The sequence below is a fragment of the Hordeum vulgare genome, chromosome 2H, assembly GCF_904849725.1.
Source record: "Hordeum vulgare subsp. vulgare chromosome 2H, MorexV3_pseudomolecules_assembly, whole genome shotgun sequence".
Taxonomy (NCBI): Eukaryota; Viridiplantae; Streptophyta; class Magnoliopsida; order Poales; family Poaceae; genus Hordeum; species Hordeum vulgare.
The window spans coordinates 77,951,185-77,967,024 of NC_058519.1; the positions used below are offsets into that span (position 1 = coordinate 77,951,185).

The following is a 15,840-nucleotide window of genomic DNA, read 5'->3' on the forward strand; positions in this document are numbered from 1 at the left end:
CATACCAGAGAAAGGATATGGGCAAAACTGCAAGGGGGCGCGGAACGCATGCTGTCCTGTGCGGGGCGGGAGATTAGGTTGAAAACAGCGGCACATGCTATTCACACCTTCAGCATGTCGTGCTTTAAATTAACCAGGAAAGTTTGCAAGTCTCTGGTATCGATTATGGGAAAGTACTGGTGGAGCTCATCGGTTGATCGACGGTCATTGCACTGGCTGTCCTGGGATGCGGTCTCCGAACCGAAGAAACGAGGTGGAATCGGTTTTCGAGACTTGGAACTGTTCAATATTGCCCTACTTGGGAAACATGGGTGGCGGCTAACTACTAATCCGAGCTCGCTTTGTGCTCGTGTGTTGAAGGGGAAGTATTTCCGAGATGGACATTTCATGCAGGCAACGGCGCCGAGAAGCTCCTCAACTACATGGCGAGCGATTATTGCCGGCAAAGAAGCTCTGCAAATTGGTCTGATCAAGCGTGTTGGGACTGGTTCGTCCATCTCTATTTGGGAAGACAAATGGGTGCCTACTCTTGCTTCGATGACCCCCTCGCGTGTTGGGAACTCTCAATTGCAATGGGTTTCGGAGCTGATCGATTCTTACTCAGGTTTATGGAACATCGACTTAGTTCGACAGATATTCTCCCCTGCCGAAGCCGAAGCTATCTTGAATATTCCATTGAGAGCGGCTGGAGGGGAAGATGTGGTGGCATGGGCTCCCGAGAAGTCTGGAATCTACACTGTTAAAACAGCGTACCGCTCTATGATGAATCAAAAAGAGCAACGAGCTCTAGATGGAGGGACGGCTACAGAAACCCCAGTGACAGAACAACAGATGTGGTCGAGACTGTGGAAGCTCAAAGTACTGCCAAAGGTTCGGGTGTTCTGGTGGCGGGTTATGAGAGGCATTTTGCGAGTCGATTCTGTCCTCAAACACAGACACATTTCTGATAAAAGTGTCTGCAAATTGTGCTTGGATCCTGATGAAACACTTATGCATGCACTCCTCAACTGCGCACATGCGATGAAATTTTGGGATGTGGCACCGGAGTGGCTTGCTATACAGCGACCTGATGTGTAGCCCCAGTCATGGAAAGCCGACATTTTATATGATCAGCGGTTCTTGGAGGTTGATAGGGCAAAGATGGTATCGATTATGTGGGCGATCTGGACTTCACATAATAATCTCACTCATGATCGGGGTCCTCTTAGTCCGGTTCAGTCGATGATCATGACAAGGGATGCTCTGGCCTTGTTAGACATACCACGGGATCATGCCCGGATTCTTCCCGGACACGGGTGGCGACCACTGGAGCAGGATTGTGTCAAGATCAACACGGATGGGAGTGTTGCTAGACAATTTTGCAGAGGAGGGGGAGGTGGGGTAGCTCGATCCCACAACACTTTTCTTGCAGCCTGGTGTAAACCGTTTGATGGTGTGACCGATCCTTTGGTAGACGAGGCGATGGCCCTGAGAGAGGGAGTTCTTTTTGCTCGGTTGAGGGGTTTCTCGAAGGTCATAATGGAGACAGATAGCCTGAAGCTAGTTCAGCTATGGAACTTGCGTCACAACTCTCGTTCAGTAGTGGCGCCTATCTTAGATGAGATGGGGGAGCTTGTAGATGTTTTTACTTCATTCTGCGTTTAACATTGTAATAGGAAGGCCAATAATCCTACCCATCAGTGTGCTAAACAAGCAAGCACACGAGAGGTGACAGAATGTTGGCTTGATTCCAAACCTAGCTTTCTTGTAACTTCTCATTTGGCAGATTTTGCCGGGGTTTTTGTTGAATAAAATCCCATATCTCTATTTTTAAAAAAAAGAGAGAGAACGAAATACATACACGCCTGTGTGCCGATCCGAAAAAACAGTGAATGAAATCACTCCCTCCCGAGTTTTCAGTTTTCACACCTTTCTCATCTGCTTCCCCGCCGAAACCAAAAACAGCGAGAAAGAAACCCTCGTTCCCCACCCAACTCTGATTGCCCTCCTCTCCCGGCGGTTTCTTCGCCCAAAAATCAAACCCAGCGGGAGGGAAAACCAAGAAAGGGCGTGCGAAAATGGCGGACGCGAACTCGTACGAGGAGCAGCGCAGGAGGCAGGTGGAGGAGAACAAGCGGAAGCTGGAGGAGCTGCGCCTGCACCACCTCTCCGCCGCCGTCCGCGAGGCCGCCGCCAAGCCCAAGCTGGTCCGTCAGATCCCCCCACCCCCCCTTCTCCACTCTCCGTCTGCTCCTCTCTGTCTTCCTTAGCCTGGTTTGGTTGGGTGCAGCAGAAGAGGAAGGCGTCGAAGCCACGGGACGCCGCCGATGACGCCCCGCCCCGGCGCTCCGGCCGTATCGCCACCCTCCCCGAGCAGCCCGACTATCGCGACAATGTACGTGCTCCGCAACCAAGGTGTCCCATACCCGATTACAAAAGTAAGATCTAATCATGCTCCCGCCGTTTCTTTTTAACCCTAAGTCAGACTAACTTCTGAACTTTGACTAAGTTTATATGAAAAAAACTGTAATTCTAGCAGTCACAACACCATTAGATCATCCTGAAATACAGTTTCATACTATTATATTTGTTTATTATTGTAGATGTCGATATTTCTTAATATAAATCTGGTCAAACTTTGTAAAATTTGGCATAAGACAAAACTAGTATTCAAACTTGGGAAGTAAAAAGAAACGAAGGGAGTACATTGTAAGTGAGGAAGACTGGGAGTAAATTGGTAAATTCACTAAATTTCTACTTGAGGCACTGCACTTCAGAGTGGTGGTTCTCCCAAGGATCCCATTTTATTCTCCTAACGAATATAAGAATAACTCTCAGGTAAAGCTCGGCACCGGGAAACCACGGCAGCAAAAAGAAGTAAAGCCTGATCATGCGTATGCCATCGCCAAGGCCGAAGAGCTACGGGATGAGCTTGGCTCCGACTACCCCACCTTTGTCAAAACCATGCCCCAATCTCTTACCTCGCTGGTAAAGCAGAAACTACCACTTATCTACTGTTCCGATCCCCTATGATAGAGGAATTATTAATAGATATTGATGGTGGGGTATCTGGCAGTATATTCCGGCACAGTTCAGCATGGAGCATCTCCCGGACCGTGGCATGAAATTGGTTTTGGTGGATGAGGAGGAGGAGGAGTTTAAGGTGCAATATCGTCCACACAGTAGCAGTCTTGTCACCGGGTGGAGCGAGTTTGTCATGGACAATGAGCTGGTGGAAGGTGATTGCTTGGTGTTCCAGCTGATCAGGAGGGCATTGTTCAAGGTGAGGTTCTTAGTTGGTTTCCTATGGTATTGAATTTCTGCGGTTGTTTGAGTTGCCGCATCATGATTCTTAAGAAGTTGTGAAATCTGATTGGGGGGCTATGCTATCCTCTTTTTTCTTGAGCATGCATATAAATGTGTGTCGTTTTGTATAAGAAGAAGAAACAAAAAGGCACAAGTTCTTTTTGTGAGAAAAACACAAAACTTGTGTGTTGATATATTGAGAAGATAGAAAAAAAATTACAAACCCAAAGATAGGGTCAGATACAGCACAGCATGCTAAGCAACACAACATGCAAATAAGTGCCAGCCAAAATATCATCATCTTCGTCACGAATCGTAACCCAGCGCGAAGGTAAATGCAACACTATTGATCCAAAGCGCTGCCGACGAGATCCAGAGGAGACATCCTCGAACACCGCCGCCCACTTCCGATGTGCTGAGGTCCCGTCGAGATGCGCCTTGGCATCACAACAGGTAGATCGGATCAGGCCGTCGGAATGGCTGGCGATCCTAGCCCTCCCGATCGCCACCCCGATCTCTCCTCCGCAGTCAGCAACGTCGAGATCCTGGGACTCCTGAACTCCCGGAAGCCAGGCCCCCACTGGAGACGGGGTGGCCGCCGGCGAGCAGGCGCCCTTCTCACCCGCTGGTATTTGGTTATTGCCCTCGCCATCGCCGGAGGCGCCGCCTCCGCCCCTGGCCCCGCCGCGGTCCGGGTCGCGGCACGGGCTCATAGGAGTCTTTGTGGAGTCCTGACTGTCGTTCTTTTATCCAACATCCCTTTTCCAACCTGGATTGCTGTTGTTGACATACACCTTCTGTTTCCTGGTATATACATATGTGGCCATAAATATTTTTGTATTTATCCTCTTTTTTCTTGAGCATGCATATAAATGTGCGTCATTTTGTATAAGAAGAAGAAACAAAAAGGCACAAGTTCTTTTTGTGAGAAAAACACAAAACTTGTGTGTTGATATATTGAGAAGATAGAAAAAAAATTACAAACCCAAAGATAGGGTCAGATACAGCACAGCATGCTAAGCAACACAACATGCAAATAAGTGCCAGCCAAAATATCATCATCTTCGTCACGAATCGTAACCCAGCGCGAAGGTAAATGCAACACTATTGATCCAAAGCGCTGCCGACGAGATCCAGAGGAGACATCCTCGAACACCGCCGCCCACTTCCGATGTGCTGAGGTCCCGTCGAGATGCGCCTTGGCATCACAACAGGTAGATCGGATCAGGCCGTCGGAATGGCTGGCGATCCTAGCCCTCCCGATCGCCACCCCGATCTCTCCTCCGCAGTCAGCAACGTCGAGATCCTGGGACTCCTGAACTCCCGGAAGCCAGGCCCCCACTGGAGACGGGGTGGCCGCCGGCGAGCAGGCGCCCTTCTCGCCCGCTGGTATTTGGTTATTGCCCTCGCCATCGCCGGAGGCGCCGCCTCCGCCCCTGGCCCCGCCGCGGTCCGGGTCGCGGCACGGGCTCATAGGAGTCTTTGTGGAGTCCTGACTGTCGTTCTTTTATCCAACATCCCTTTTCCAACCTGGATTGCTGTTGTTGACATACACCTTCTGTTTCCTGGTATATACATATGTGGCCATAAATATTTTTGTATTTATCCTCTTTTTTCTTGAGCATGCATATAAATGTGCGTCATTTTGTATAAGAAGAAGAAACAAAAAGGCACAAGTTCTTTTTGTGAGAAAAACACAAAACTTGTGTGTTGATATATTGAGAAGATAGAAAAAAAATTACAAACCCAAAGATAGGGTCAGATACAGCACAGCATGCTAAGCAACACAACATGCAAATAAGTGCCAGCCAAAATATCATCATCTTCGTCACGAATCGTAACCCAGCGCGAAGGTAAATGCAACACTATTGATCCAAAGCGCTGCCGACGAGATCCAGAGGAGACATCCTCGAACACCGCCGCCCACTTCCGATGTGCTGAGGTCCCGTCGAGATGCGCCTTGGCATCACAACAGGTAGATCGGATCAGGCCGTCGGAATGGCTGGCGATCCTAGCCCTCCCGATCGCCACCCCGATCTCTCCTCCGCAGTCAGCAACGTCGAGATCCTGGGACTCCTGAACTCCCGGAAGCCAGGCCCCCACTGGAGACGGGGTGGCCGCCGGCGAGCAGGCGCCCTTCTCGCCCGCTGGTATTTGGTTATTGCCCTCGCCATCGCCGGAGGCGCCGCCTCCGCCCCTGGCCCCGCCGCGGTCCGGGTCGCGGCACGGGCTCATAGGAGTCTTTGTGGAGTCCTGACTGTCGTTCTTTTATCCAACATCCCTTTTCCAACCTGGATTGCTGTTGTTGACATACACCTTCTGTTTCCTGGTATATACATATGTGGCCATAAATATTTTTGTATTTATCCTCTTTTTTCTTGAGCATGCATATAAATGTGCGTCATTTTGTATAAGAAGAAGAAACAAAAAGGCACAAGTTCTTTTTGTGAGAAAAACACAAAACTTGTGTGTTGATATATTGAGAAGATAGAAAAAAAATTACAAACCCAAAGATAGGGTCAGATACAGCACAGCATGCTAAGCAACACAACATGCAAATAAGTGCCAGCCAAAATATCATCATCTTCGTCACGAATCGTAACCCAGCGCGAAGGTAAATGCAACACTATTGATCCAAAGCGCTGCCGACGAGATCCAGAGGAGACATCCTCGAACACCGCCGCCCACTTCCGATGTGCTGAGGTCCCGTCGAGATGCGCCTTGGCATCACAACAGGTAGATCGGATCAGGCCGTCGGAATGGCTGGCGATCCTAGCCCTCCCGATCGCCACCCCGATCTCTCCTCCGCAGTCAGCAACGTCGAGATCCTGGGACTCCTGAACTCCCGGAAGCCAGGCCCCCACTGGAGACGGGGTGGCCGCCGGCGAGCAGGCGCCCTTCTCGCCCGCTGGTATTTGGTTATTGCCCTCGCCATCGCCGGAGGCGCCGCCTCCGCCCCTGGCCCCGCCGCGGTCCGGGTCGCGGCACGGGCTCATAGGAGTCTTTGTGGAGTCCTGACTGTCGTTCTTTTATCCAACATCCCTTTTCCAACCTGGATTGCTGTTGTTGACATACACCTTCTGTTTCCTGGTATATACATATGTGGCCATAAATATTTTTGTATTTATCCTCTTTTTTCTTGAGCATGCATATAAATGTGCGTCATTTTGTATAAGAAGAAGAAACAAAAAGGCACAAGTTCTTTTTGTGAGAAAAACACAAAACTTGTGTGTTGATATATTGAGAAGATAGAAAAAAAATTACAAACCCAAAGATAGGGTCAGATACAGCACAGCATGCTAAGCAACACAACATGCAAATAAGTGCCAGCCAAAATATCATCATCTTCGTCACGAATCGTAACCCAGCGCGAAGGTAAATGCAACACTATTGATCCAAAGCGCTGCCGACGAGATCCAGAGGAGACATCCTCGAACACCGCCGCCCACTTCCGATGTGCTGAGGTCCCGTCGAGATGCGCCTTGGCATCACAACAGGTAGATCGGATCAGGCCGTCGGAATGGCTGGCGATCCTAGCCCTCCCGATCGCCACCCCGATCTCTCCTCCGCAGTCAGCAACGTCGAGATCCTGGGACTCCTGAACTCCCGGAAGCCAGGCCCCCACTGGAGACGGGGTGGCCGCCGGCGAGCAGGCGCCCTTCTCGCCCGCTGGTATTTGGTTATTGCCCTCGCCATCGCCGGAGGCGCCGCCTCCGCCCCTGGCCCCGCCGCGGTCCGGGTCGCGGCACGGGCTCATAGGAGTCTTTGTGGAGTCCTGACTGTCGTTCTTTTATCCAACATCCCTTTTCCAACCTGGATTGCTGTTGTTGACATACACCTTCTGTTTCCTGGTATATACATATGTGGCCATAAATATTTTTGTATTTATCCTCTTTTTTCTTGAGCATGCATATAAATGTGCGTCATTTTGTATAAGAAGAAGAAACAAAAAGGCACAAGTTCTTTTTGTGAGAAAAACACAAAACTTGTGTGTTGATATATTGAGAAGATAGAAAAAAAATTACAAACCCAAAGATAGGGTCAGATACAGCACAGCATGCTAAGCAACACAACATGCAAATAAGTGCCAGCCAAAATATCATCATCTTCGTCACGAATCGTAACCCAGCGCGAAGGTAAATGCAACACTATTGATCCAAAGCGCTGCCGACGAGATCCAGAGGAGACATCCTCGAACACCGCCGCCCACTTCCGATGTGCTGAGGTCCCGTCGAGATGCGCCTTGGCATCACAACAGGTAGATCGGATCAGGCCGTCGGAATGGCTGGCGATCCTAGCCCTCCCGATCGCCACCCCGATCTCTCCTCCGCAGTCAGCAACGTCGAGATCCTGGGACTCCTGAACTCCCGGAAGCCAGGCCCCCACTGGAGACGGGGTGGCCGCCGGCGAGCAGGCGCCCTTCTCGCCCGCTGGTATTTGGTTATTGCCCTCGCCATCGCCGGAGGCGCCGCCTCCGCCCCTGGCCCCGCCGCGGTCCGGGTCGCGGCACGGGCTCATAGGAGTCTTTGTGGAGTCCTGACTGTCGTTCTTTTATCCAACATCCCTTTTCCAACCTGGATTGCTGTTGTTGACATACACCTTCTGTTTCCTGGTATATACATATGTGGCCATAAATATTTTTGTATTTATCCTCTTTTTTCTTGAGCATGCATATAAATGTGCGTCATTTTGTATAAGAAGAAGAAACAAAAAGGCACAAGTTCTTTTTGTGAGAAAAACACAAAACTTGTGTGTTGATATATTGAGAAGATAGAAAAAAAATTACAAACCCAAAGATAGGGTCAGATACAGCACAGCATGCTAAGCAACACAACATGCAAATAAGTGCCAGCCAAAATATCATCATCTTCGTCACGAATCGTAACCCAGCGCGAAGGTAAATGCAACACTATTGATCCAAAGCGCTGCCGACGAGATCCAGAGGAGACATCCTCGAACACCGCCGCCCACTTCCGATGTGCTGAGGTCCCGTCGAGATGCGCCTTGGCATCACAACAGGTAGATCGGATCAGGCCGTCGGAATGGCTGGCGATCCTAGCCCTCCCGATCGCCACCCCGATCTCTCCTCCGCAGTCAGCAACGTCGAGATCCTGGGACTCCTGAACTCCCGGAAGCCAGGCCCCCACTGGAGACGGGGTGGCCGCCGGCGAGCAGGCGCCCTTCTCGCCCGCTGGTATTTGGTTATTGCCCTCGCCATCGCCGGAGGCGCCGCCTCCGCCCCTGGCCCCGCCGCGGTCCGGGTCGCGGCACGGGCTCATAGGAGTCTTTGTGGAGTCCTGACTGTCGTTCTTTTATCCAACATCCCTTTTCCAACCTGGATTGCTGTTGTTGACATACACCTTCTGTTTCCTGGTATATACATATGTGGCCATAAATATTTTTGTATTTATCCTCTTTTTTCTTGAGCATGCATATAAATGTGCGTCATTTTGTATAAGAAGAAGAAACAAAAAGGCACAAGTTCTTTTTGTGAGAAAAACACAAAACTTGTGTGTTGATATATTGAGAAGATAGAAAAAAAATTACAAACCCAAAGATAGGGTCAGATACAGCACAGCACGCTAAGCAACACAACATGCAAGGCTCAGTGGACATCCCATGCCCCAGGTAAACACACCCTAAGCCCAACAGCAGCAGCGCATACCCAAAGCTTTGCTTCCTCCTTGATCTGCCAAAGTCAAACTGACGAAAAAAGCCAACCTACAAGACAAGAACAAGAACACGAAAAGGAAAGAGCAAAAAACTGTACAGCTATTCTACATGGTCATTAGATCAAACATGACGAGGACGGGCCTGTAGAGGCAGCTCTTGCAAGGTGTTGGTGCAGCCAAGCATCCAGAGTTTGGCCTTGGTGTTGGGGAGTGCTATTGGTAGTACTTTTCATGTTATGGTTGCATATAATTGCAGTTTAGATGGTGAAACATGTCACTGATGGATTATTGTGATGATCCTCGGCGCAGCGACGCACGCAAATCCTTCTAGTAATGATGTGAAGTCTCTAAGATATCACATGGGGAAAACTGGTCCACCCATTGTCTACTTACACAAATAATTGGAACTAGGAAACTATGTCTTGTTATTCACAACACAAAGTATGAGAATGGACTTGTTTCAAATGCTGGTTGTACATGAAATTTGCAAGAAACATACGATCTCTTCAACATCCATGTTAAAAACCCTCCATGCCAAGCAGATATAGGAAAGGGTTCTAAGTTCTAAATATCAGGCTTTGCCTCTTAAGCCTGCTTCTGTTGTACACCTTCCATTACCTGGAGAATCCTTTTTTGTAAGGCATTACTGTGGTAAAAGTCTATCTATGCTGCTAACTATGCAACCTCTGTTATATATTTTTTGCAGGTCTTCATTTTCAGGGCAAGTTCGTACTATGAAAATGACCATTAATGAAGCAGCCGGCAGGTACAGGGTTCTTATCAATGGTCTGCATTGGTTGAAGTACTTAATTCGTGGTTTAACAAAATCTAGTCCCACTGGTTTTTTTCTGTGTAACGTATTGGCCAAGTTCACTTGAAAGATAAACTTATATAAACTGTTTATGAGTCATTAGCAAACTGAACTGTGTTTCCTTCATTGCAATGAAGGAAAAACAGTTTGAGTTTGATAATATCTGAGCAGTATCATAGATTCGTAGAGATGGAAAATAACTGCACTTTCTCCCATTTCCCCTTTGGTTTTGGATTTGTGATCAGCTCAATTTCAAGCATATATTGTTACGTTCTGCCAACTTTGTGAAATTGGAGGACCACATTTCATCCGGAGAAAGTTAGCCTCTTTAGAAGAATGCTTCTTTGCGGCCAAAAGGATGTCACATTTTATAGGAATATACTGATTCATGGTTTGGATAGATTTGTTTCTAGCAACGCATTTTAATGGTCGGATGCTCCATGCAGCATTCTGCTGGTCTTGCCCTTCCTGAGATATCAGTACTTGAACTTTATACTCATTTTCTTCTGGATAAAGTAGTACTCCCTCCGTTCCTAAATATAAGTCTTTTAAGAGATTTCACTAAGGGACCACATACGTATATAGACATACTTTATAATATAGATTCACTCATGTTGCTCCGTATGTAGTCCCTTAGTGAAATCACTAAAAGGACTTATATTTAGGAACGGAGGGAGTAGTTTGGTACTCATGTTCCTTGCATGTTTAGTTCACTTTTGCAGACAAATGGATGTTAATTTTTTCCTTGTATCAACATGAAAGGTACGCTCTTAGGCTCTTGGCTGATGTTGGGAAAACTAGTGCATTGCTAGCTTTCCATACCAGCCAAGCTAGATTGTTTATACTGGTGTTTTGTTGCTACTTAAAACAAAAACTAATTAGTCTCTGGATCTCTTCACAAGTAAATGCACACAACAAATTGTTTGCGGTGTGACCTTGATGTATCCTTGTCTTACATCTGAGGTCAAACCATTTCAGCTTACCATCTGTTGAGGCTCTTTTTCAGGTCTTTTAGCGGTTCAGAGAGATATACCCTGAATCGAATCCCAGACAAGTTTGCTAACGGCTAATGTTCGAATTTTTTAACTTTGCAGGCTCCTGGTTGCGTCATGTCAATTTCTATTGAGGTTTGATGGTTCAGAAATCTGCACTATGTCAGGGGTCGGTTAGTTATGTATGTAAGGCAACTGTCAGGCATTCTTAGAACCACTCGTGCGGCTGGCAAGTCGTATGGTAACTGCCGGCATCGTGTAAAGTTTGTCATGTGACGGCAAGTGTGGAACTTGGTTGATTGGTTGATATCCTTTTGCGTTTCTTTCCGTCAATCCCCCCCCCCCCCCCCCCCTTCATCGTTGTATCATTGTCGTCCGGCTACCCTTTTACCCACGGGCATCCGAATGTACAAGGCAACCACTTCACCCAAGGTTAAATACTGAAGGTATAAGGTTTCACCCATTATATAGAGAGAGCTGAAGGATCAAACCTATAGTCGGCCAACAGTTGAGAGTTGAGACCAACCTAACACTGCCAACAGTAAAGGGCCATGAATTAACCAGCTTAGCTAGATTTCCCACTCCTGGAACTTGTTTAGATAAGGCCCCTGCTGCTATTATCCTTCTGCTGATCAGTGATGTAACCGTTGTGACAAATAAATAAAGAGGGCCCCCCTAAAAAAATAATATAAAAGAGGGATTTGAATGTAAAAAAAGAAAGTAACGCTGCCAACAGTAATAAAGGATCAACATCGACACATCATTCTTTTTCCTGGTATATACATATGTGGCCACAAATATTTCGCCCCCGTTTCCAACGAAAAGGCAGGTTCTCTCTCTCTCTCTCTCAAAAAAAGAATTATCTCAAAAGGACAGATTCTCTCTTTGCACGCATCTGCTGTTGTTACATGGCCTGAGGATCATATATATGCCTAACTAAAAAAAACTCCATCGTACATCGTCACACTCGCTGGGTGGCCAGGTAGCTATCTCCACTACACTGAAAATGAAGGCCGACGCAGCATCCAATAGGAGATCATCTTTCTACTCATTTCTCCTTTCGGATGAAGCTTTGTGCATGAAAACTTGTCATTCTCACATGCACTCTGCTGCTCACGCATGCTCTCTCCATCACACACAAAAAGGATAACCAGATGAAAACACAGGGCTCGACGCCCATCAACGCGTAAACAAACGCCGGGACGAAAGCGATGCCATCTTTGGCCTGATCATCACCATGCCAATAAGAAATGCCACACACGTGTCCCGGCTTTTCCACGGCCGAGAGTCTCCGGCAAATCGCCATACCCATGTGACCATGAGCCACTCGTATCCATATGCTCATATGGGCTGTGACGCACGCCGGCCACGAGTGGATTCCTCCACACATCGAACCCTGCACACATAGTTTAACCGGTTTTGCTACAAGTCATCTAGCTGAGTTTTAATTATGTCTTATTTATCTTTATAGTTATTGGATGCGGTGCTATAAAATGCGTGTGTTGTCGTGATTTGTGATACTATTTTGTTTCTTTTTTTATTTTTAAATGAATAAAATCAAATTATATCTTATCTAGATGAATTCTAGTCAGTTTAACGGCCACGTCACCGTCACCTATGCCTGATGGCTACCCGATCGTTCGTCCGCTAGCTTGGTCGGCGGCACCCGAGCTGAACTAAACTAAAGTATACAATGCTTTTAAAGGAAAATTGTTGCGCTGGCTGGCGTAAGTTGGCCGATCCGATCCGATCCTATCCTATCCGACGCCAACTCCACCACCACCAGCATGAACGATCAATAATCAGAGCGGTCGCTGTCCAGTGCAGCACGTCGTCGTCCCCTCGCGTAGGAGAGCACTTTGACGGGAAGTGACGAGCGAGCAAAGAAAGAAGCTGGAGAAGGCAGGAGCCGGCTGGCCGGTGGCCAATAATTTGTGGCTCCGGGGTGGTGGTGCTTCCATCATCGGATAGCACCCACCGGTGTCGCTACCATGTGTCACCTTCCAGAGAGCAGATAAAGCGGAGCCCATCCTCGTCATGTCATGTGTTGCGAGTTGCGACTGTGAGTGAGATGATCTTTGTTGTATAAATAGAGGGGCCTGGCTAGGCGAAATGGCATCCACTGCTGACCTGCGTTGTGTGTGTGTGTGCGCGCGCAGCTCCTGCTCTGTCTTCCTTCCGTTCAGCGTCGAGGTACATGTGCATGCCATTGCAGGTTGCTTGTTGTCTCGGTTTGCTGTTTCTGCCTCGACCTTCCGTTTCTTTCTTGCTACTTTGTTTGGTCACCGGCATGCTGATGCTAGTTCGATAATCTAGTTTGCTTCCTCAGCTGGCCCCCAACTTAACCTTCTTCTTTTTTTCCTAAAGATTTTCTTTCCCCACGGTTGCAGGCACTGCCCAACCTCAACCTGTGAAGATGGAATCCTACGCCAACGGAGCCAAATTTGACTGCCTGCTGTTTGGTACGCCCGTCTATAACTGACGCTTCTTCACTGTACTTGTACAATATTTTTACCATGGAGTTCTCTGCCAGCACTTTGTTTCTGAACCCCTCGTTTGATTGTTTCCTGACCTGTTCAGACATGGATGACACCATCTACCCACTGAGCTTGGGAATCAACTTAGCATGCCGCAAGAACATCCAAGGTAAGTACTAAACTCACACCAAATCTCAGTTTTCATGCTGTAAAATTTGTTTGTCATCATATAATGGTTGGAATTTACCAAACCGCAGACTACATGCTGGACAAACTTCAGATCGAGGAGAGCCTGGTCCCCAAGATGTGCCTAGATTTGTACAGGGAATACGGAACTACAATGGCCGGTCTGAAAGTATGCCTCAGTACACTTAGATTGCCATATTACTCGTTCGAGCTTCTGGTAGCTCCATAACCATTAAACTAACTACTACTGTTACGTTTCAAAAAAATCATGATCCTACAGCTTATGGGCTACGATTTCGACTACGATGAATTCCACGCCAGCGTGCACGGAAAACTGCCGTACGAGAAGCTGAAGCCGGACCCTGTCCTGAGGAGCCTGCTGATTTCGATGCCACAGAGGAAAATCGTAAGCTCATCATTCGTCGCATCAAAAATCCCTCTGATGTTTCTTGCTGCATCAGTTCATTGCTGCATCTGTTCTCCAGCACCGAAAAATTGCTGCAGAAGTTACAGTTTGCTGTTCCATCCACTGCAGATATTCACCAACTCCGACGAGGCTCACGCGGCGACCGTCCTGGAGAAGATGGGGCTGGAGGGATGCTTCGAGGGGATCATATGCTTCGAGACCCTGAACCCCAAGAATCCAGGAGGCACGGGCGCCGGCGGCGACGGCTCCGGCAAGAGGGTCCTCTGCAAGCCGTCCCTCGAGTCCATGCAAGCCGTGGTGGAGATCGCCAAGCTCGACCCCAAGAAGACAGTAAGCAGCACGCAGCTCAGCCATGGATTCCCTCGTCGGTTCTCTGCACTTGAGAACTCCAAGCTGCAGCTGCACCGACTGACTGACAGGGCTGCCTGCCTTGATTTGCAGGTGTTCTTCGACGACAGCCCGCGCAACATCGCCTCGGGAAAATCGGCAGGCTTCCATACCGTCATCGTAAGATCTCACTGTCGCTGCATTAATCCCCACGCCATTGGAGCACCTGTCGGAAACTGAACGAACGCACGCTTTGCCACAAACGATGGTGCAGGTAGGGAGCTCGGCGCTCGTGCCCGGGGCGGACGTGGCGCTGGAGAGCATCCACAACATCAGGGAGGCGCTGCCGGAGCTCTGGGAGGCGGGCGGCGACCACGTCGAGGCCGCCGTCGGCATCCGGTCCGCCGCCGTCGCGGAGACCACCGTGCTCGCGTGAGCCGCCGCCACGTGATCAATACGCTTCGTCCGCCTTGATGACTATATTAACCCTCATATGCTGTGGTGTGCTCGACGATATGGATCCACGATCCATGGTGATGACTGATGAATGCGTAGGTGTTATGTACAGGCCTACTACTTGTGTGCTGATGGTGTGATCGGAAATTCGGAATACCGTAATACAGTAATAAGCACCGTAAATCCGTTAAGATTTACTATTTTGTAGAGGATCGTTGTTGAGCAGCCAAGGCGCTGCGAGCCGCAGCTTTGTAGTGACGACAACGAACAAACGACGATGATGAAATTCTGCGTCCAAGAAGGGCATCAAAACAGAATCAAAACGGGCTGGTCATTGACGTTGCGTGTTAGTCTATGTTATAGTATACGTTAGAACATATATGGTGGAGTATAAACCGTATGTAGTATAAGGTAGATATTTTCTGTTTTCATTCAGTTGGTTCAGGTGGTTATGATCGATCCTTATCTGCATAGTTAACTTGGTGATCAATCTATAATCTCACCGAACCATCGAATCTTGTAAATCCTAAACCTTGCCTGTATAAACATGCAACGCATCCCTATTAGGCATACGCTTCAACCAAACTTATATGGTATTCAGAGCTTAGTCCTCTAGCACATTTTTGATATGCTGCCATTTCCTCGAGCTCCATCGTCGTCGTCGCTACACCCGCGCTCATCCCCATCGCCGAACGCCTCCACCGCTCCAACTTCCTAGTGTGGCGTGCGCAAGCCCTTGCGACCATCCGCGGTGCGCGGCTCGTCTCCTTCCTCAACTCAGACAGGGAGGAACCAGCCCGCATGCTGACCAAAAAGGAGGGCAAACCTAGAGATGTGCCCAACCCGGCGTATGGGATCGCCAAGGCTCAGGACTCGCATGTTTTGAGTTTTATCTTCAATTCAATCTCACCTCCTGTGGTGGTCAAGATCGCCCACTGCACCACTGTTGCCGCACCATGGACTGCGATCACGGAGATGTTCATCTCCTAGACGCAAGCGCATGTGGTGAACACGAGGATGGTCGTGTCAATGACCAAGAAGGGCACCTCGACTGTAGCCGAATACATCAACCACATGAAGGCACTCGGTGACGAGATGACCTCTGCTGGAAAACCCTTCATCGACGACGACATGGTGTCATACATCCTCGTCGGGCTCGACTTCGACTACATGTCTTATGTCTCCTCCGTGTGTGCACAGACTGTTC

General features: G+C 48.6%; 2 protein-coding genes across 5 annotated transcripts; both read left to right on the forward strand.

Annotated features, from left to right (window-relative positions):
* The first annotated feature begins 1,901 nt into the window (after positions 1-1,901).
* Positions 1,902-11,058, forward strand: LOC123425147 (B3 domain-containing protein Os06g0194400-like). 2 transcript variants are annotated; one of them, XM_045108820.1, is made up of 6 exons: positions 1,902-2,186; positions 2,270-2,374; positions 2,818-2,967; positions 3,056-3,262; positions 9,664-9,723; positions 10,863-11,058. In XM_045108820.1, the coding sequence occupies exons 1-5, from the start codon at positions 2,058-2,060 to the stop codon at positions 9,706-9,708; spliced, it is 636 nt and encodes a 211-aa protein (XP_044964755.1). In that variant the 5' UTR covers positions 1,902-2,057; the 3' UTR covers positions 9,709-9,723; positions 10,863-11,058. The 2 variants fall into 2 exon arrangements, with proteins under 2 accessions (XP_044964755.1, XP_044964756.1); XM_045108821.1 differs by having other exon boundaries at positions 2,273-2,374.
* A 1,800-nt stretch (positions 11,059-12,858) lies between these two features.
* Positions 12,859-14,840, forward strand: LOC123425148. 3 transcript variants are annotated; one of them, XM_045108823.1, is made up of 8 exons: positions 12,859-12,953; positions 13,151-13,222; positions 13,341-13,406; positions 13,495-13,592; positions 13,704-13,829; positions 13,959-14,180; positions 14,292-14,357; positions 14,452-14,840. In XM_045108823.1, the coding sequence occupies exons 2-8, from the start codon at positions 13,177-13,179 to the stop codon at positions 14,611-14,613; spliced, it is 786 nt and encodes a 261-aa protein (XP_044964758.1). In that variant the 5' UTR covers positions 12,859-12,953; positions 13,151-13,176; the 3' UTR covers positions 14,614-14,840. The 3 variants fall into 3 exon arrangements, with proteins under 3 accessions (XP_044964758.1, XP_044964757.1, XP_044964760.1); XM_045108822.1 differs by having other exon boundaries at positions 12,866-12,975; XM_045108825.1 differs by having other exon boundaries at positions 12,892-12,953; positions 13,128-13,222.
* The last annotated feature ends 1,000 nt before the right edge of the window (positions 14,841-15,840 follow it).